Source organism: Schistocerca americana, chromosome 4 (assembly GCF_021461395.2).
Source record: "Schistocerca americana isolate TAMUIC-IGC-003095 chromosome 4, iqSchAmer2.1, whole genome shotgun sequence".
NCBI classification, from domain to species: Eukaryota; Metazoa; Arthropoda; class Insecta; order Orthoptera; family Acrididae; genus Schistocerca; species Schistocerca americana.
The window spans coordinates 493,762,430-493,783,520 of record NC_060122.1 but is presented as its reverse complement, the minus strand read 5'-3'; the positions used below and the strand labels follow the sequence as shown (position 1 = coordinate 493,783,520).

The following is a 21,091-nucleotide window of genomic DNA, read 5'->3' as shown; positions in this document are numbered from 1 at the left end:
TAATAGATTCTTACCAATGACTCATATTCTATAACCAACGAAAAAATGAAATGTCGTGTGACTAGGGCCTCCCGTCGGGTAGACCGTTCGCCGGGTGCAAGTCTTTCGATTTGACGGAACTTCGGCGACTTTTGCGTCGATGAGGATGAAATGATGATGATTAGGACAACACAACACCCAGCCCCTGAGCGGAGAAAATCTCCGACCCAGCCGGGAATCGAACCCCGGCCCTTAGCATTGACAGTCTGTCTCGCTGACTACTCACCTACCGGTGTCAGACTTTCTATAACCAATGTATAGAATGATAATTGCCAGGGCTACAGAAGAAGAACAGTCACTTCAATAACCGGACGAAAAGTTCAAATTTTCTGAAAAAATGGGGCATGATGGAGATTTGAACACGGATTTCCCGATCCAGAGTCGAACACCGTGACCACACAACCACGACACCGTTGTTCTGGCAGTTAGCTTGCTGTCACACGTCTTCAGCTTTTACCGTTCACTGTTTCTATTTTTCTTCTTTTTTCACAGTTCAGAATACCTCCTTCCTGTTTTCATGCTTTATGTGTGTTCAGTTTTTGACGGGTTATCCACAGGGTCATTTTACCACTAAATCTGACAGGGGTCGATGCGGAGTTTCCCTTGTTAGTAGCCTACTTGACGTTCGACCAGTCCAATAGTGTGCCACATTAATTGAAATTATCTCGTGTCAGCAAACTCTGGGAGAGTTTCGGTTTGGAGTAGAGGAAAATGTGATGTATTCTTAAAATTTCACTGGCTTAATGTGTCCACTTATCTTGAATAACGAAAAAGTTTTCCACATGTCTAAAATTCAGTTACGTCGTCACGAAATGCATTTTCGTAGACTATCCGTATAACGTCTCAGAAATTTATTTCTGCAAATAAAACTAAAGTGAAAAATATTGTAGCTCTCCCTGGCCACATCGATGCAAGCTCTAAATTTATAACGCGAACAGTTCGTCTGTATGAGTGAGTTGAACGAGATGGAAGATTACTCACGTGTTCCGTGCGGGACGTGGCAATTCTGCCCCGCGCCTCCATGTACTCATGCCGAACAGTCAATCCTAAAGTAATTTGGAACGAACTATACAGGGAGTTTCCGTAAGAGCGTGCAAAAATGTAACAGGACATAGAGAATACTTCACTAAACAATTTGAGGTAGGGAACCTGGGGTCGGAGAAGCCAGGTTAAGGAGATACGGAAATAAACTTGTCTACCGCTTTGTCTAGGATTACTGTCTTCCAGCCTATTTACAACTAACATGCGGACACATTTACTGGTGTTTTCCTGTTTATTGACATGTATATTCTTTATTTCCTGCGAGGAAATGAGAAGGACGAGCCTGATTACTAGAATGTATTTCCTGGTCCCATCCTTTATTATTTCCTGGTCACCGGATTGGAAGGAAAGGTCCTATTCCATAGCCTGCGACGTCACCTGACCTGAACCCCCTTGATTATTTCCAAAGGTGATGTCTAAAGTCACTTGCGCATGAGACCCCAGTGGATATGGAGAGGGAGTTAGTTGCCAGAATTGTAGCTACCTGTGTTGTGATTTGAAACACACCAGGCATATTCATTAGAGTGGGTCAGAACCTTCTTCCCCCATGTTACGCGTGCATCGAGATTGTTGACCGTCAGTGTCAGCACATGTTATAAGATACACTCCAAATGGCACATTCATTGTGTCAATGACGATATTTGCAGTTTATTGTAACTAATGTAAATAAAAAAGTACACAGGACTGTGATTTTATTCCTGTTATCCCCTTAAGCTGGCTTCTCTGACCTCAGGTTCCTTACCTCAAATTGCTCAGTGGAGCATCGTCTGTCTCCTGTTCAATTTTTGCACGCTCTTATGGAAACACCTGTAGAGGTTAGAATCAGAAGCAGTATGAGGCCAGTGTTGAGGGTTGCGTTCGTCAGAAATCAAGGCGCCGCTATTGACAGCAGTGTTATACTGGCTTCCTTCCTTCCTGCTTTAGTTTCGCGAGTAGACCGAATCTGAGAATGGTGGCACTTCGGTCACATCCTACACGTTGAATCGTTCCTTCTCATTAAGGGGGTAGCCTTGCTTAAACGCGTGACAAACAGGAGATTTTTCGTGACTTTTTTCAAGTAAAATAATAAGTTATGCTAAATTAATGATATACTTGTTTCCTTACATCTTTGTCTTTAAGAAATCACTTTTATGTCCACATCGGATCCTCTCTGTAGCCACTGCCCCTAGGTGGAAGGACGCCTTGCAGCCGAAACACTGGTCGCTTGCGGGAATTCCCAAAGTCCTCGTATTGGATCTGTATCAAAATAATTTTGTATATGTCATTGTCAATATATTTTCTATCATCATTCATAGGATAATAGAAAAAAAATTAATTTTAACGCAATAGTGACAGGATGATTGAAATTTCATTTTCTCCACCCAAAAAATCGAGACAAAAGTGTGGACCGAAAATAGACCATCGAAGATACAGCACAATGGCTGTGTATGCTGACAGATAATTGAATTGTGAATATCAGCATAAAATTCTGATCAAAATCGTATGTACCTTTGACAAGTTATGTTTCCCATCAATTTGAAAAACACGGTTTTGATAAAAAGCTTAAAGTTTTGGGTTACATTTTTTGTAGTTAAGTTAAACATACCTCCAGCCAGCGATCTTGGACCATACAACAATCCTTCCAGATCCAAAACGAGATCCCCCTCCATCATCTTCGTGGCCATGGTGGTCCTGCGGGCTTCTGTAAACTGCTGCATGCCCGCTCGTTACCCTTTCCGTCCGCTGTAGCGCAGAAATTGTAACAGGCTGATCCGGTCTCAAGTCCAAGCACTTCCATAATATCCATAATGCTTGTTAGGCTGTCGTTGAAATTACATGCTGCCACATTGACCGCGACGTTGAGTATTTTTTTTTCCCGGCGCGAATAGTTTTCGGAGGCACTTTCCACAAATCTCCTTGTAAGTCAATAACGGAGTTCCTGGCGAACTTGGAATGAACTCTACAAGAAAGTAGACATCCCAGAGAACATTTTAGCCAAAAAAATCGATTTTTTGATATTTTAATAGAGGATTGCCGCTTTAAACTGTGCAAGAGTGTAAGCATAAGACGTAGCACATAAACTGAGTGCACGACCTTGTTGTTGTAGTGTAGGACGAAAATGACCGACTTTCGGGATCAGATGGCCTCCACCGCAATTGTGAGGCTGTGGAGGGTGTAAGACGAAAGTTAAGTGATGCAGTGTATACAAAGCAGATTTGCTCATAAGAGGAAGCGTGATGCCTAGAAAAATTTCTATGGTACAGTTCACACTTTGTGGCACTCTGCTGGTAAGAAATCAAACGAAATACAACTACTCTCTAACGAGGCACCAGACACCAGAAGCCCCTTATGGCAAAACACTCAGAAAACATCGTCGAACAACCTCCAAAACTTCGTTTGCAGAGTTCGGATTCACACTGTACGTACAGGGGTTGGACAGAAATATAGAAACACCGTGAATTTGCATGCTTGAACATAAATGCAAATGCTAGCGTAGCCTGCAGGTTGCGCTGTTGTATTTCATCACGAACAGCTCCTGTGCAATGACCTCAATACGTTGCAGATGTCAGTCGTGATTAGAACAATGTCCCGTGTGCGTTACGTCGGAGCTAAGTGTTTTGTTTTGTTTTGTTTTGTTTTAGGGCGGAAAAAACAATTAGGGCCATACGCGCCCATGTCAAAGTTGTAGAACATCAAGGCAAAGAGAATAATTAAAAACGACTACTCGTCAATCCCAATCGACGGAAGAGGAGACAGCTAAAAACAGGGACGTGGAGAAAGGTCTATAAAATACGCCATAGAGAAACGGAGGTCCAGAACTAAAAATTAAATGGCCTTCGCCGTATTGCTATGACCGATAAAAAGTAAAACGCGGTCGACAGATCGCGCATCGTTCGCTGAAACCGCCGATAACTTAAACGGCAAACACAAACAGGACTGTAAGCGGTTAAAAAAAGGGCATTCCATCAAGAAATGGCAGACAGTCAAAAGTTGGGCGCAATGTGCATAAAGTGGTGGGGGAGACCCACTTAACAAATGGCGGTGGCTAAAACGACAGTGCCCAATACGCAACCTAGTTAAAATGATTTCCTCGCGGCGAGAGGGCCGAGAGGAGGCCGTCCAAGCCGCTGGGAGAGTCTTAATAGCCTTGAGCCCATTACCATGAAGGGAGGGTCATACGCGCCCACGTCAAAACTGTAGTCCACCAAGACAAACACGGGAGTTAAAAACCACTACTCGTCAATCCCAAAGTGACACCACCTGTTGACAGATGGCAACACAGAGATCATCGGAGGGAGTGGAGGAACTAGCGGGCTGAGGTACGAGAACTGCAGCCTTGGCAACAGCGTCAGCTCCCTCGCTTCCTGTCAGATCGACGTGACCAGGAATCCACATATACATCACAGTGGCTCCACCAGGCGTGAGCAGGCGACAGCTTTCCTGTACCCGTTTCATTAAGGGATGGACGGTGTGCAGCATACACAGGCTTTGACTTGGGCTAAGAGAATCTGAGCAGATGACGCATTTGAAAAGCCTGTGTCGCCGGATGAACTCTATGGCCTGATACAGCGTGAAGAGTTCTGCTGTAGATACTGAGCAGTGTTCTAGATGCCGATACCGCAAAACGTCGGCTCCAATGACAAAGACACACCCGACACCACTGTCAGTCCGAGAGCCATCAGTGTACACAAATGTACTATCGCGAAATTCCATGCGGAGGTCGTGAAACTGAAGGCGACAGAGCGAGGCTGCAGTAGTGTGCTTAGGAAGCGAATGAAGGCCAAGGTGAACACGGGCCTCCGCACGAAGCCAAGGTGGTGAAGGGTTCACATCCACCCGGGAAAGTTGCAGGTAGCGTGAAGTTAAGCTGCCGGAGCAGCCGAAAGCGAACTCCAGGAGGTAACAAAGAACAGGGACGGGCCCCATACTGGCGATCGAAGGAGTCATCGAAGAAGGAGGCGTAGTGTGGGTGGCCACGCGTGGCAGACAAACGGCATGCATATCTGCTGAGGAGAACGTTACGGCGGTAGGACAGCGGTAGTTCGACAGCTTCTGCATACAGACTCTCCACCGGGTTAGTACAAAAGGCGCCAGTGGCCAAACGGATGCAACGATGGTGGACAGTATTGAGACGGCGTAAGAGGGGCGGACTTGCAGATGCATAAACGAAATACCCATAGTCTAGTTTCGAACGGACAAGGGACCGGTTCAAACGAAGGAAGGTGGTTCGATCTGCACCCCATGAAGTACCACTGAGGACACGTAGGACACTGAGGAACCGCGTACAGTGGGCTGACAGGTAAGACACGTGGGAGGACCAAGAAAGTCTGCTATCGAGCATGAGCTCCAGGAATTTCGTAGTTTCAACGAACGGAAGAGCAATAGGCCCAAGATCTAAAGACGATGGAAGAAACCAATTGCGCCACCAGAAATTGATTCAAACGTTTTGTCAGTGGAAAAACGAAAGCCATTGTTGATGCTCCATGAATAAAGACGACCGAGACATCGCTGAAGACGGCGCTCAATGAGAGAAGTCCGTGGAGGACTGCAATAGACGGCAAAATTGTCAGCGAAAAGGGAGCCGGAGATGCCCGGCGGGAGACAGGCCGCTATAGGGTTAACGACGATTACAAAGAGGACGACCCTCAGGGCAGAACCGTGAAGCACCCTAAGTGAATTAACGTGGGAAAATTGTTGGTGCTCGTATGGTAGGTGCCACCGCAACCAAGGCAGCCGAATGCTGTGCGTTTCAACAGGCACCGTGTCGAAGTTTAATACCCCATACAGGGAAAGCGGCAAAATGTCATCCGCTAAGTCACAAGGTGGAAGAAAGTGTGCATTGAGTGATCGTGACAGACGCTCATTGAAGAAGATTGTGACGAAAAGTAAGAGGACGACAGTTCGAAAGTCACTACAGAAATGAATCCCGTCAGCGTCAAAACAACACGAAAGAATCTCCATAGACAGGGAATTAAAGGCCGAGATGGAATTCCAAAGACACGCATCAGCGAAGCCATAAAACCTGGGCTATGGAGCAAACGCTTAAATTTTGTCCAAAAATCTCGTTTTTTTATGAATCTCGGGTTTCAGTCGGTTTTTGTGTCCAGTATTATGTGAGCTTCAAATGGTTCAAGTGGCTCTAAACTCTATGGGACTTAACATCTGAGGTCATCAGTCCCCTAGACTTATAACTACTTAAACCTAACTAACCTAAGGACATCACACATATCCATGCCCGAGGCAGGATTCGAACCTGCGACCGTAGCATCAGCGCGGTTCCCGACTGAAGCGCCTAGAACAGCTCGGCCACAGTGGCCGGCTATGTGAGCTTCATTTCCTTTTAGATACACTTCAAACTCCGACACTTTTTTGCGAATGCTTCTACTGTTAAACATTTAATATTCTCGCTTGTTGGCGGGCAGGTTGGGGGGGGGGGGGGGGGGGGCATTTCTTCTTTGTATCTTACACTGACACTGTGGTGTCTTCTACAGCTAGCATTATCGGACTGGACAGAGAGTCACCCAATCTAAAGAAAACTTTGTGTACACCCTACACACAGTCAGCTACCTTGATAGCGCACATCTGATCGATATAGAGGACCTTGCAATTCTCAGTCCTATGGCAGCTTGTTACAGAACCTTTGCAATCTCTGGTTCAAGCCTTCCACTCGACTTAGAACCAGAGAGCTGCAGATTGCGAATTTCATTGAAACTCCTTGAGCAAGGCTGGTATTTTCAACCTTCTCTGCCAGTCGCTGGAATGATCCAGATACGACTTCGGAGCCCAGACAGACATCATTTGACCCAACGTGTACCATAATCTGCAGTTCGTTGCTCCCTGTTCCATCAATGAGTACCGGAATCGTTTCTTCAAAATGTTGCGTAATGGTCAGAGGCACACTCACTGTATGCACCCAGTGTTCTTTCTCATCCCTTGCTGCGATTATTCATCGTACTTGTGAACTGTCGGCGAGTAATAGACACCAAACTATTGTGTTCACCTCCACTCGATTCGAGACACAACATATTTCCTGACAGTTGAAGTGAGTCTCACTGGGTCATCTGCAGTTTCAGTGAAAGACAGCACTCCGAACTTGTTCGTTATGGGGTGCTTATAACGCTCTGAGTTCTCCCTGGTCCCTGCCTCATCTTTAGAAGGTGCCTAGACCTACCACTGACCCACCACTCACAGTCAAATGATCAAGCAGTGATACATCCGATATTTGCTGTAGAAGGGGCCGAATCCACAGAATATTGTCTCTTCTACCTTTGGTATTTCTGATGCCAGTATATGACTCTCGGTAGCTTCCTCAACACACCGATCTGCAGCAACTTCCAGTGTCTGATTGTAGTCAACGAGATTTCCAGCCGCTTACTCCCCCGGTCGGAGGTTCGAGTCCTTTCTCGGGCATGGGCGTGTGTGTTGTCCTTAGGGTCAGTTAGTTTATGTTAGATTAAGTATTGTGTAAGCTTAGGGACCGGTGACCTCAGCAGTTTGGTCCCATAGGACCTTACCACAAATTTCTAAATTTTTCCAACCGCTTACGAACAGCAACGAACACATCTCCTGCCCGAGGACACAATGGAGGGCTACATTGTGTTTGTTGCAGTATTTTATGAAACATTAAGTGAACAACTTTAAATTAATCTTGCTGATACTCTTTCAATTTATGGGTATGATATGGTGCAAGCATTGCCAGTTGCCTTTAAGAACTGAAGCGTTAACAACCAAAACGATATATCTATTATGACAACATAAAACGTGACAGGGCAGACACCGCTGCTAAAATCGCATTAAGCATAAGCACTCGCAAGCGTTGGAAAATTCTCAAAAGTACACTTTTTTCACATAAAGATACAAATAAATTACGGAACGATCATTTTTGAACGAGGACACTGTTGTCAAAAGTATTACGTTTACAATTGGCGACACAGTACGAGCTTTTCGTGCATTTGCAAATGTTCGAAAGTACTCAATATATCATGATGAACATGAGTACTGACACAATCAATGAAAGATTATGCGAAAATGACACTAACAGCAAAATATTAAAAGCTAGAATATCGAATCGGACCTTTGCGGCACACGTGGTCTCAGCCATGAAAAATCCGGTAGTCAGTTTATGTGTGTAGATAAACGTGAGAATCGTATGGATTTCTTTTTACTTACAGTTGGCTGAATTTGTAACACCATTTACTCTAGCGTCCCAAAAATGAACACAGCAGTGTCAGATTATCAGAGTCAAAATTGCAAAAATTGAGTAGCACCAACAAATCACGTCTTGCACTTGGGACAGCTAACAATATACATTACGTTACGATGTATACTATACATATAACAAAAGTAAAAATTCACTCAACGCTTAGAACATGTGCATGTGATGCAAATATAAACTTTTCATTCTTGCATTACTTTGATCTTAATTACGGGACAGGGTGATGACAGTAGCTAAAACATTAACAGGACAGCTTGTGCACATTTACGTTTCTTAAGGCGTACAATAAAGCGCGTGCTAAAGCAAACAGGAAAAGTCGCGTATTGTTGCACGGGCCACGAAGTACAAGCGCAGGGAAAAGCTATTATGGTGGCGAGTGCTGATAGGAAATTATCAGATCTCGATTACTGTGCAGAAGCTGCATTATATGCTGCAGCAGTGGTCAGCGCGACAAGAAGAAAACGGTCATTAGGGGTGAAAAAATGGAAGATCAAACTAGCGGAGAGAGGAAACTTGACATTTGTTTGAAAATAACTTCTTTTTGAGGATGAATAGCGACTTTTGGTCAACTATGCACACTGGCTGTTCCTCACACTGTGGCAAGTGGAGGAGAGGAGAGGAGAGAGATGTATTACACTGTACAGTGATGAGACAAATCATTATGACCACTGTCCACCGCAAGGTTATATGCTGCCTCGTGGCGCTGACGGCACATGAAATCCTAAGAGAAGTATACGAGCAGAGCAGAGACGAAAGAGGAATCATTCTAATGACGATAAGTGGCGCAAATGCGGAAATGCGCCAACTTAAATGACTCTGACAGAAGCCAGATTGCTGTGGCCCAGTCCCTGGCAGCGAGCACCTCGGAAACGGCGAAGCTGGTCGGCTAATCGCGTGCTACTGTCGTGAGCACTTGTGGAAGTGGTTGAGGAATACTGAAAGCACGAGTAGGCGACAAGAAGTTGGACGTCCCTACCTCATCACCGAACGTAGGGATAGGAGGCTTGCCCGCTCTCTAAAATGGCTTAGGAGGCGATCTGTGGCAGATTTGACGACAGAATACAGCGGCACACGTGTTTTGGAGCACACCGTTCAGCGCTCAATGTTGAACACGGTGTTCCGCAGCATAGGACCCCTACGCGTTTCCATGTTGACCCAACAACATCGTCAGTTTTGATTACTGTGGGCGCGGGATCATCGAGATTGGACCACGGATCAATGGAATCGTGACGTCTGGTCGGATGAATCCCATTTATTGTTAAATCAGGACGATGGTCGTGTTCAGATACGCTGTTATCCAGGTAAACGGCTTCTACAAACAAGCAGCCAGCACAAGGACGCAGGCTGGCGGGAGCAGTATTGTGGGCGTCCATGGGATCTGCAGCAGTAATCGAAGGCACCATCACAGCTGCGGACTGCATGGACATTATTAGGGAACCTGTAGCCCTTTATGCATGATGTCCTCCCCAGTAGTGATGACATCTTCCCGCAGGATAACTGTCCGTGTCACAAGGCTGCAACGATTTGAGGAGCATGATAGTGTACTCTCGTTGACGTCTTGGCCATCAAATTCGGCTTATCTGAATCCGATGAAACCCCTCTCGGACGCTATCGGGTGCCAGCTCTGTGCCGACAAACCAACTGTCGTCCGTAAACATTATGGACCTGTGCGTAGGCATTTGGTGCCATATACCTCTGGAAACCTCTCAAGTACTTGTCGAATACATAGGATACAGAATCGCTGCTGAATTGCGCTCTAGAAGTAGACCAACACATTTTTATGTACACTACTAGCCATTAAAATTGCTACACCACGAAGATTACGTGCTACAGACGCGAAATTTAACAGACAGGAAGAAGATACTGTGACATGCAAATGATTAGCTTTTCAGAGCATTCACACAAGGTTGGCACCGGCGGCGAAACCTACAACGTGCTGACATGAGGAAAGCTTCCAACCGATTTCTCATACACAAACAGCAGTTGACAGGCGTTGCCTGGTGAAACGCTGTTGTGATGCCTCGTGTAAGGAGCAGAAATGCGTACCATCACGTTTCAGACTTTGATAAAGGTCGGATTGTAGCCTATCGCGATTGCGGTTTATCATATCGCGACAGTGCTGCTCGCGTTGGTCCAGACCCAATGACTGTTAGCAGAATATGGAATCGGTTGGTTCAGGAGGGTAATACGGAACGCCGTGCTACATCTCAACGGCATCATATCACTAGCAGTCGAGATGAAAGGCTTCTTATCCGCATGGCTGTAACGGATCGTGCAGCCACGTCTCGATCCCTGAGTCAACAGATGGGGACGTTTGCAAGACAACAACCATCTGCACGAACAGTTCGACGACGTTTGCAGCAGCATGGACTATCAGCTCGGAGACCGTGGCTGCGGTTACCCTTGATGCTCCATCACAGACAGGAGCACCTGCGATGGTGTACTCAACGACCAACCTGCGTGCACGAATGGCAAAACGTCATTTTTTCGGATGAATACAGGTTCTGTTTACAGCTTCATGATGGTTGCATCCGTGTTTGGCAACATCGCGGTGAAAGAACATTGGAAGCGTGTATTTGTCATCGCCATACTGGCGTATCACCCGGCGTGATGATATGGGGTGCCATTGGTTACACGTCTCGGTCACCTCTTGTTCGCATTGACGGCACTTTGAACAGTGGACGTTACATCTGAGATGTGTTACGACCCGTGGCTCTACCCTTATTTCGATCCCTGCGAAACCCTACATTTCAGCAGGATAATGCACGACCGCATGTTGAAGGTCCTGTACGGGCCTTTCTGGATACAGAAAATGTTTGACTGCTGCCCTGGTCAGCACATCCTCCAGATCTCTCACCAGTTGAAAACGTCTGGTCAATGGTGGCCGAGCATCTGGCTCGTCACAATACGCCTGTCACTATTCTTAATGAACTGTCGTATCGTGTTGAAGCTGCATGGGCAGCTGTACCTGTGCACGCCATACAAGCTCTGTTTGACTCAATGCCCAGGCGTATCAAGGCCGTTATTACGGCCAGAGGTGGTTGTTCTGGGTACTGATTTCGCAGGATCTATCCACCCAAATTGCGTGAAAATGTAATCACATGTCAGTTCTAGTATAATATGTTTGTCCAATGAGTACCTGTTTATCATCTGCATTTCCTCTTGGTGTAGCAATTTTAATGGCCAGTAGTGTAGATGGCCATAATGTAGATGGTCATCAGTGTACATTACATTACATTATAACATTGTGTCCATTGGCAAATCAGGTTTAAACTTATTGTTCTGTATGTGTGCTATAAGATGTCTTTTCAGTACTTTGTGTAATTAACAATATAACATGCTTCTCACACAATCCAAGCTGACAGTCAGTGCGACAGCTCAATGGGGCGACTGTAAATGGCAAAGCCCTTTACGGTCGCTCCCATCAGCCACTGCATCAGTTATCATCTCAGACTTCCCAAATAGAAGATATTTTCTCTGAGACAGCTTAGAAGGTGGTAATCTTGAGTAATTTATTTTGTGAATTCCGATTTCAGCCCAGTGTTCCCACTGACAGAACTCATGCTGGACTGGGTTCATGGACCAAAGCCTGGAACTCTGGCTGAAGAGGGTGATCACACCGTTGTTGTACGCATGTTGTATCGTCGAAGGGTGCTGCAGAAATGCCGTTACCGCTACAGTGTTGTAGGTTAGTCGTAAATTATAAAATGCATTTTACTTCTTATTATATGTATCAAATGAACCAACAAGACACATTCTTCATTATAAAATAGTGAATACTTCAGTTTTTTTCTGTTGTCATCTAATGAACTACCCTCTTTCGAAAAATTGAGCACCTTGAAGTATATGCCCAATGGAAAAAGTGTCTAGCAGACATCAAGCTTTGGACAACAGTGACTGGAATACACTCTTTGAAATTCTGAAAGTACCATGATAAAATACAGTGAGTCTCTTCACATAAACTCATTGATGTAGCATTTTAGATTATTTTATAATTGGAAATAGCAAGTAGTCTTTCATAACATCAAGTCCTTTCATTGTATTCCACTTCAATAAAACATATGGTTTGACTACTTTCCGCAACCCAGAGACCGTTCTTCACATAATACATGGAGTATGACTAACGTGCTGTAAAAATGTAATGAGGGCAGTAGGTAGTCGGGGAGTGAGACACCCTTGTAGCCTTTCCCCAATGTTAATCAGTATGTGCACTGAACAGGCAGTAAAGGAAACTAAAGAGATATTTGGAAAGAGAATTAAAATTCAGGGAGTTGAAATAAAAACTTGGAGGTTTGCCAGTGACATTGTAATTCTGTCAGAGATGGCAAATGAGTGTGAAGATCAGTTGAATGTAATGGGTTGTGCCTTGAAAAGATGTTGTATGATGAACATTAACATGTGTAAAAGAAAAGTAATAGAAATAACTGAACTGAATCAGGTAATGCAGAAGGAAAAATAAGAAAATGAGACTCGCAGTTGCAACAAAAGGTTTTACGAAAAAAATAAATATGTTAACATCCAATATAAATTTAAGTGTTAGGAAGTATTTTCTGAAAGTTAGTTTGAAGTGTAAGTAGCCTAAACATGAGAGGTATCAAGAGAACATAACTTTTGAAATGTGGTGCTTCAGAATGAGAAGACTGTATAACATATTAATGAAGCACTAATGAATGGAATCAGGGAGAAAAAGCTTTACAGTAAAATTTGACTGTGATAAGTGATTAACTGTTTTGTATACACCTATGATATGTACCCAACATAGAGGTAACAGCAAGCAAACCCCCTGCCGCAGCTGTATGTTATTAAGTGAAAGTAGCCTGCTGACATACTAGACACACAGTCTTCACTAGGCAAAAATCTCAGAGATGAAATCATTACTGACAACACACAAGTACAATAACAATCATATTTTAAAAGAAGATACATTGTAAAATCTATACTCAGCCTTTTTTTATGAGCAGGCGTGGGACTGATGAACCTAATCTAACCTAACACAGTTGATAATTTCTATCAAACTGAAGTTCAGATAGTTCGAGTTCAGTCTCTCACCATGTAAGCAGTATCACTACCATTTGGAATAATGTTACGCACTCAGCATAAACTGTCCACTGACTATACTGGTCGAAACTTACAGATAAATAGTGGGCAACAGCAAAGAATTACAGTGTTGAGTGTTGAGTGATAGCAGAGTGATAAATGTCTGAGAACTGCTGGAACTTGAACTACAATAACTGGAATTGGCTGAGTCTCAGCATGCAGTTGCTTAAATCATGCATCCTGCATATGAATGTCATCCAGTGATCTATTTGGTGGATGAAGCAAATAGTTCTGTTAGAAGTACTCCCTATGGTGGCAGACATAACCATTCAAACAATGGAAAATTCAGGCTGAAATAATGGCAACATCAGTATATTGTCAGATGTAAGTACTGATAGATGAATGGCCCATGTGAATGTCTTTAGTAAAATCACAAAGTAGATCCCCGTACATGTGTCATCTAGGATGAGACTGATGATACTGTATGTGAGGTGCCATACTACTATTGCCTGAACACAGTACCGTGTACGTGTCTTGCACACACAGCAGATTGACAGGACACATCCCAAGGGATCAAAGAAGACCATATTTTATGGACTATAAGATGCACTTTTTTCTTCGAAAAATTGCCTCCAAGTTCAGGTGCATCTTATACTCGAAATTAATATAAAAATTCTGGTGTCTGATTTAAATTCCTGCCAGTCTTAAAAATGGCCATATATTCTATGTCGCGGGAAACCTATCTCTATCTGGCAACACTGAATTCAACTGCCACCAGCCGTGCACCGGTGCGACGAACGTGAGTTGCGGGGATTCACAAGATTGATAACACTGTCTCTTTCCCACCCAGTCTTCACAAACCCAGAACATTGTTCAGTCTATGGTGCATCATTGCAGTCTATGGTGCCAGTGAACTGAACTGTCAGTGATTTGTGTTGTCAAAAATGATTCAAATACTCGTTCATATGCTGGCTCTACAGTAGAACGTAACAGACTTCGAGGCTTGTGAAGTGTCATGGACTTAGCATGAGAACCAAAACCAAAATATCTCAGAAAATGTCACAAGAGCATGAAGAGAAAATATTATCTTTTGCGACATCGGAAGAAAATCAGTGTGGAACTAAGCCAAATAGCAAATCTGGATGAAACTCATCTGACATTTGATGTGCTGAGTAACAGAGCTGTTGCCACGAATGCTGCTAAAACTGTAACTATAAAAACAAGTTGACATGAAAAAATACACTTCACTATTGTCCTTTCATGCTGTGCTGATGATACTAAATTTATTCTAATGATCATTTTCAAACGTAAAACAATGATAAAAACTTCTGAAATACTGCCAGGAGTTGTTCACGTACATTACAAGGGCTGAATGGACATGGCTGGTATGAACTTTGTATATTCTTGTGTTACATGTGACTATCTACCACAGATCAATCATTTACAACTAAGATGCTGCATTTCCTCAGTTTTATTTATTATTTCCACCCTGGAATGCCTACTAGCGTAGCATTTTATTTCTAAAATACACACTGCTATTACTTTACAGTTAGAAGATGTCCTGTGCTATCTCTGCCCAGCACCTTGATAGCAAACTGCTCAATGGATAATGTCTGGGGAAGCACATGTGACTTGAGATGTCCTCATGGCTACTTTTTGAAGGGGCATTCAAGAATCGAATGTGGTGATTCACTAATGTGGTCACATCCAATTCCTCAATGTGAAGGTAAGAGAGATCAGCATGACATAAGATTTACCTTAAAACCTGTCAAAATTTTCTATGTTACCTAAATGCGGAAAATACTTCATTTCCAATTCTTAATTTTTTTTCCATAATACTGGTTGTATTTAACATCGAAACTTATCAGTAGATGTAATAGAAATAAAATATAAGAACAGTAATAATGTGTAAGTCAAACTACGTGTTCCTCTTTACTGTACTCTGAAAGTTGTGAGGTTACTTAAAGCATTATTGTGTAGGCAAGACGAAATTACTTTCAGTTCATGCTTCATATTTTTATTATATAAAGTTTAACTGATACTCTTATGATTAAATAAGTGAATAAATACCAACAAAGTTAATGGAATGTAATCTATTTAAATCAGGCGATTCTGATGGAATGAGATTAGGAAATGAGAAACTAAAAGTAAGAGATGAGTTTCCTATTTGGGCACTAAGTAACTGATAATGGCTGATGTACAGAGGGTATAAAATGCAGACTGGCAATATCTATAAAACATTTCTGAAAAAGAGGATTTTGTTAACATCTAATATTGTTTAAGTCTTAGGAAGTCTTTTCTGAAGGTATTTGTCCAGAGTCCAGCCTTGTACAGAAGTAAAGTATTGACAATAAGCAGTTCAGACAAGGAGAGAATAGAAGCTTTGAAATGTAGGGCTATAGTAGAATATTGAAGATTATTTCACTATTTTTAATAACAAATAAGGAGGCACTGAATCAGATTGCAGAAAAAATAAACTTTTAAACAGTTTGACCATCAGCTAACAAACCTATGCTGGGACATCAACGAATTGTCAGTTTGATTATGGAAGGAAGTGTGTGTGTGTAGGGGGGGGGGGGGGGGGGGGGGGGGGCATGTGGTAAAAATTGTAGAGGGAGACAAGGGCTTGAATACAGTAAGCAGATTCAAATGGATGTAGGTTGTGGTACTCATGCAGAGGTGGAGAGGCTTGCACAGGATACTCTAGCACGAAGAGCTGCATCAAAACAGTCTTCAGACTGAAGACCACAGCATAATAAGTAAAACTATATTTAAAGTGTAATTTCAGTTAGAAAGGCAAAAATCTCTATCCAATCATGGAGCAGCAGAAACACTCACAAGCAAAAAACTATGTAAATGCAAAGAATTAAAATCAGTTTCCTTCATCCAGTAAGAGTGAGGAAAGAATGGGGAAGTATAAGACAAATTAGTGATTAAGTGGGAATCCTATTTCATCCAGCAAAATAGGTGTTAAATTGGAGGGAATGAGAATGATCAGAGATTCAGTAGAAACTCTGTTTCTGCCAAATGATGCCATCTCCAATTTTGAAAGATAGTGTTTAAGTGGCTATTCATTTGCACCTGTGTCTGCAATACCAAGAAATATAATTGCCCAAACATATGTCACCAGAGTGAGTGCTCATTTAATTTTCGTAATGTTTCCAGAGATGTCAGCATGTCCAATGCCTATGAGCCCTGAGCATGGTCGTCTCAGCTGTAAGACTCTTGGAAGCAGCCCACCTGGCACACTGCCTGAACATAGTGTTTGTCGTTATGAATGTGATGACCATTATACTATACCAGATGCACAGCACAGCTTGATGGTTATTGAATGCAAAGGAGGGGAATGGAACAGCACAGCTGATCCAAGTTGCCTTGGTATGTAGCAGAGAAATAGTCAGTTACGATATTAACTAGCCCATAAATTTATGAATACAAATTATCACAGAATTTAGGAGAGTGTGTTGTGTATGTCACTCTTATTACATATTGTTGTGTAAGATAAACATTGTATCAAAATGCAGTATTGCTTGAGAATATTATTTGAAATTATATTGCAGAGTAAAAATAGACAACATAGGTTTTGTGTTTTGGTGGTTTTGTCACCAAAATCAGAAATGACATCCTATGATGGACAGAATATTCCATTAATTAGGCGAACTCTTGGAGGCAATATTTAAGTCTGAGATGAACACTTCAAGAATAAAGGAATAAATATAAAGCTGCTAGACATACATATAGTTACTGATATCAGTGCATTTTCTTGGTTGAATATTAGATGAAGCAATTTCTAGTTGTACAATTAATGACATTTATCATATTTATGACAGAAAATCATAAATGTTTGTTTCTCATAGCCATATTTTTAAGCAGGTCTCAGAGGATATCACTCAAAAAGATTTTGTTATTCAAATGAAGTGTTTCATATTTGATGAGCTGCTAAATTACATATATGTTGGAAAAGATCATTCTGGAATGAAAATTGTAGTTGACAGATTATGTAATTTTTTAGAGGATGTCAGCTGGAGGATCTGATTATTAATTATTAATATGTTCTCTAGACCCCATCTTTCAGATAAACATTGCCCTGTCGTTTTGCAAAGATGACCTATGAATAGTGAATAGTGATATATTTGTCTCATAACATACATTTACAAATAATCAGATTACAATGCAGAAGACACACCAAAAATTATTTGGTACATTACAGTGTGACAGAGTACAATGAAAACAGCTTTAAATAACATTTTAATTCTTTTCTGTACATGTTATCAACTTTTTGGGAGTTTTTACAAACCTCTACTAGCTGTCTGGGACATTGCTTCTCTTGAACTGACTGCAAGAGTTTTCTCCTTTATGTTCAAGCAGTTATTACAAATTTTATTTTTTATGATTTCATTTATATTTTTGTTACTTCATAATCTCACAAAATAGCAGTCAGACCAATCTGTGCTGTCAGTTCATGAACTGCATGTGTATCATTGTTGCTATTTGAACTCTGCCTAACTTCCATGTTTAGTCGCACATGAGATAAGTGGTTAATAATAAAGATTCCTTCAAAATGGACTGTAACATTCATTCAATGAACACTTGATCTGCACTTGAAAAACTCTTCCTTAACAGTTCTGCAGGAGTGAGGGCACTGTTCTGTGGGTTCATCTGCAATAGACTTGAAGCTGAGCTGAAAAGTTTTAATACAAACAGGTTCTACAGTAGTTTCGATCTTTTCACTGTAATTAATTTAAGTAATATCATAAGAAGTAACTTCTCAGTTATTTATTTCATTTAGTTTTATTTTACCAGTATTCTGTGACTCAAGTAATGACTCATTCTGTTACTGAATAGTTTTGGTTGATATGATCCCAAGGAACCTGAGAAAGACAAATCATTCTTAACTCATCTGGACATGTTCTGTTTAGTTAAATACCAAAGAATGACATTCACTTTTTATTTATTTCCCACCCTTCATAATAATCTGTTTAGAATAACAGAATTATGAAATAACATCCATTAAAAACTTTAACTAATGTTTACAACAAAAGAATAGTAAATGTTACAAATAACTCCTCAGGCTAATTTGTGGAGTTCCCTCTTCTTGCTAAATTAAATTTTCACTTCTTTAAATATGCAATTTTTCCTTTACATTGCATATGGGTCACTTAGCCATTAATATGTGAGTACTTTCTAATGTACCTTCTGGCCAAATGTACACAGCTCCACCACTGTCATTAATTTAAAACAATCGTGTTCAGACATAATGTTTTCACAGCAGAAATATGCAGAAACTTGGGTTCATTCACACAGCAGTCAGAAAATTCCATCATTTGTGCATTCAAGCAAAGGTATCATGATCAATCATCACTGTTTGCTAACTGTCTCTACTGCACATGCACAGCTTCAAGATCATCTTGATCATCATAATACCATTACATTATCAAAACCCATATTCAGTATGTTTTGCTGTTTGACCACTGGTAGCACTAGTTGACACTTTTATTCTATTTGTCGTTGCTCAAATGTTTCTACTCACAATTTGCGGTTGTCACTGCTTGAAGCAGTCATATAATTCAATGAGCAGCATTGATACAAAATGTTAATTGAAGTAGTTCTGAATTAATCCTGTCACTTACCTCTTTCCTCATTAACATTGCATTATGTTTTACATATTTTGATTATATGCATATTCTGATAAATTTGATAAGATTGTCTCATCAGTTTTAGTAGTGCATAATTTTGATGCTAACTGGTAATAATTATCTGCTGACTGATGTAATTGTTGATAAACTACAATGTAGTAAATGACCAAACATTAGAGATGCTGGAAATTATCTAATTTCAAGAAAAACTGTCACTGGTTGAGGTGGTAGGCAATGGCTGCTGTGTATCCAATGTACAAACATACGGTTAGTGTTATTGTCATTAATTTTATTAATGACCTTTGGTGTTCCAGGTTAGAATAAATGAATTAATTTCATATGAAAAAGTTACTTGTATTTAGAAAGCTAGAAACAATTAATGTAACATCAGTTTTAATGGTCAAGACCATACATCAGTATGCTACTGAGAAGTACATTGTCACATGCTTGTCTTTCAAAATTTTATCATTACAATGGCAGGCCTTTTTCAGTGGCAGTGTAATATTATTATAATTCTGAGCAAAACATTAAGCAAGTATTTCATATTTGTGTGCACTTCTGTTGCTTTAAAAATGAGTATTAAATATGCATGTTTGTACATCCATCCAGTTTGAGCAGATGATGCTTTGTGTGCTCATTGCCAACAGTGGTTGCAAATCTGGTATGCAGTTTAAGCGAACCAAGTTAATGTGTACATTTAATTATAGCAATAATTGTAGTATGTGAGCCACAACTGTCAGCTCTTGCGATCTGACCATTTTATCGAAGACGGAAAAATTATTCACTTTCCATATCCTAGGATCCATATACATAGTATATTCCTGCTAAAAAAAACCTCTTAAAGCAATAGAAGTGCACTGGGGTGTATTAAATTTTCACAAGGGTGACATGTACTGTCCCTTTAAAAGGCCAATAGGAACTTAGCAGTTGCTTTCTTCAACAAAAATACCACCAGACCGAATAAAAAAATGTTATGCAGATGTGTTGTCTTTTTCTTTGGAATAACATTATTAAATGCTTTGGAAATGTCAGATAAAATTCCTGTGACCAGTCGAGACTAGCCATGACCATCCATTGGCTGGTACTCAGACAGCTTTCAGATAGTCATGACACACTGGAACTGCACGAAAGTTTCAACTGAACACATTCACATGATCATGACTGATTGTCATTGTTACTTGAATGAACTTTATGTGTTTGCAAACTGGCTGTATTGTGCATGCATGGTGATGAACAGTTGTCAAGCCACTGGAACTTTTCACACTGCCTGAATGCATATCATATCTCTTTCGTTGCTTGGTCAGCTGTAGTGCCAGTTGTCAATCCAAAATTGATTTTTATGCCATGTTGAATTTCATTCTGTATTTAGCGGTTTTTGTATTACTACTGGCATACAAAGAGAGTGCTATACTTAGATACACTGACACCTCAAAGGTCTATCAGAAGGATGTCATTTTTGAGTAACTTGATGTAATTAAAATCAAGAAATTTGGCATCAATGTATAAACATGTTACCTTCAATCTGTCTCTGATTACAGTTCTCAATCAAGCTACTTTTTTAATCTTATACATCCCATTCTTGCACTTATATAATGGTCATAAAATACCTCCACAAAGCACTTAGAACAAGACCAGTCTTATAGTTGATCAGAACAGTGTTCCCTGCATTGTTATTTCTCTTTTAGTTCTACAAATCTTTTCCAGAGCAGTTATGTACATCCTGATGAACACAATAGGTGTATTATGATATGAGGAATGTTGTGACAGATAACAATGATGTAGTGTCATGAAAATTTGTACATGCATTGTGCCAACAAAAACTGACTCAATTAAATGCAGTGATATAGGCAACAACATATTGTTTCAATTTCATCCTACCCTCTCTCTCTCTCTCTCTCTCTCTCTCTCTCTCTCTCTCTCTAAGGTTTTGCATTATTGCTTACCTCTTTTATTGTTATATTTGTTGGTGTAATATTTATTCACGAGTTTCAATGTATTCACAATAATGTATTCACAATAAGGTTTCACAGCAAACCAGAAAAAAAATTATTTTGTTATAAACACAGTCATGGATCACAAAAATTTTATTAACCAGTTAATTAACTTGTGTCATTGCATATGTATTGTATTGTATTGTATTTTT

The 21,091-nt window shown here is 41.1% G+C and overlaps 1 protein-coding gene across 1 annotated transcript in view; it reads left to right on the top strand.

Moving 5' to 3' along the window:
* The window catches only part of LOC124613576, an 896,539-nt gene that overhangs the window by 822,155 nt on the left and 53,293 nt on the right, over nt 1–21,091 (top strand). The window contains exons 8-10 of the mRNA XM_047142291.1: nt 11,812–11,963; nt 14,862–15,038; nt 16,478–16,690. Of these exons, the coding sequence (XP_046998247.1) occupies nt 11,812–11,963; nt 14,862–15,038; nt 16,478–16,690 (542 nt within the window). The remainder of the gene's footprint in view (nt 1–11,811; nt 11,964–14,861; nt 15,039–16,477; nt 16,691–21,091) is intronic.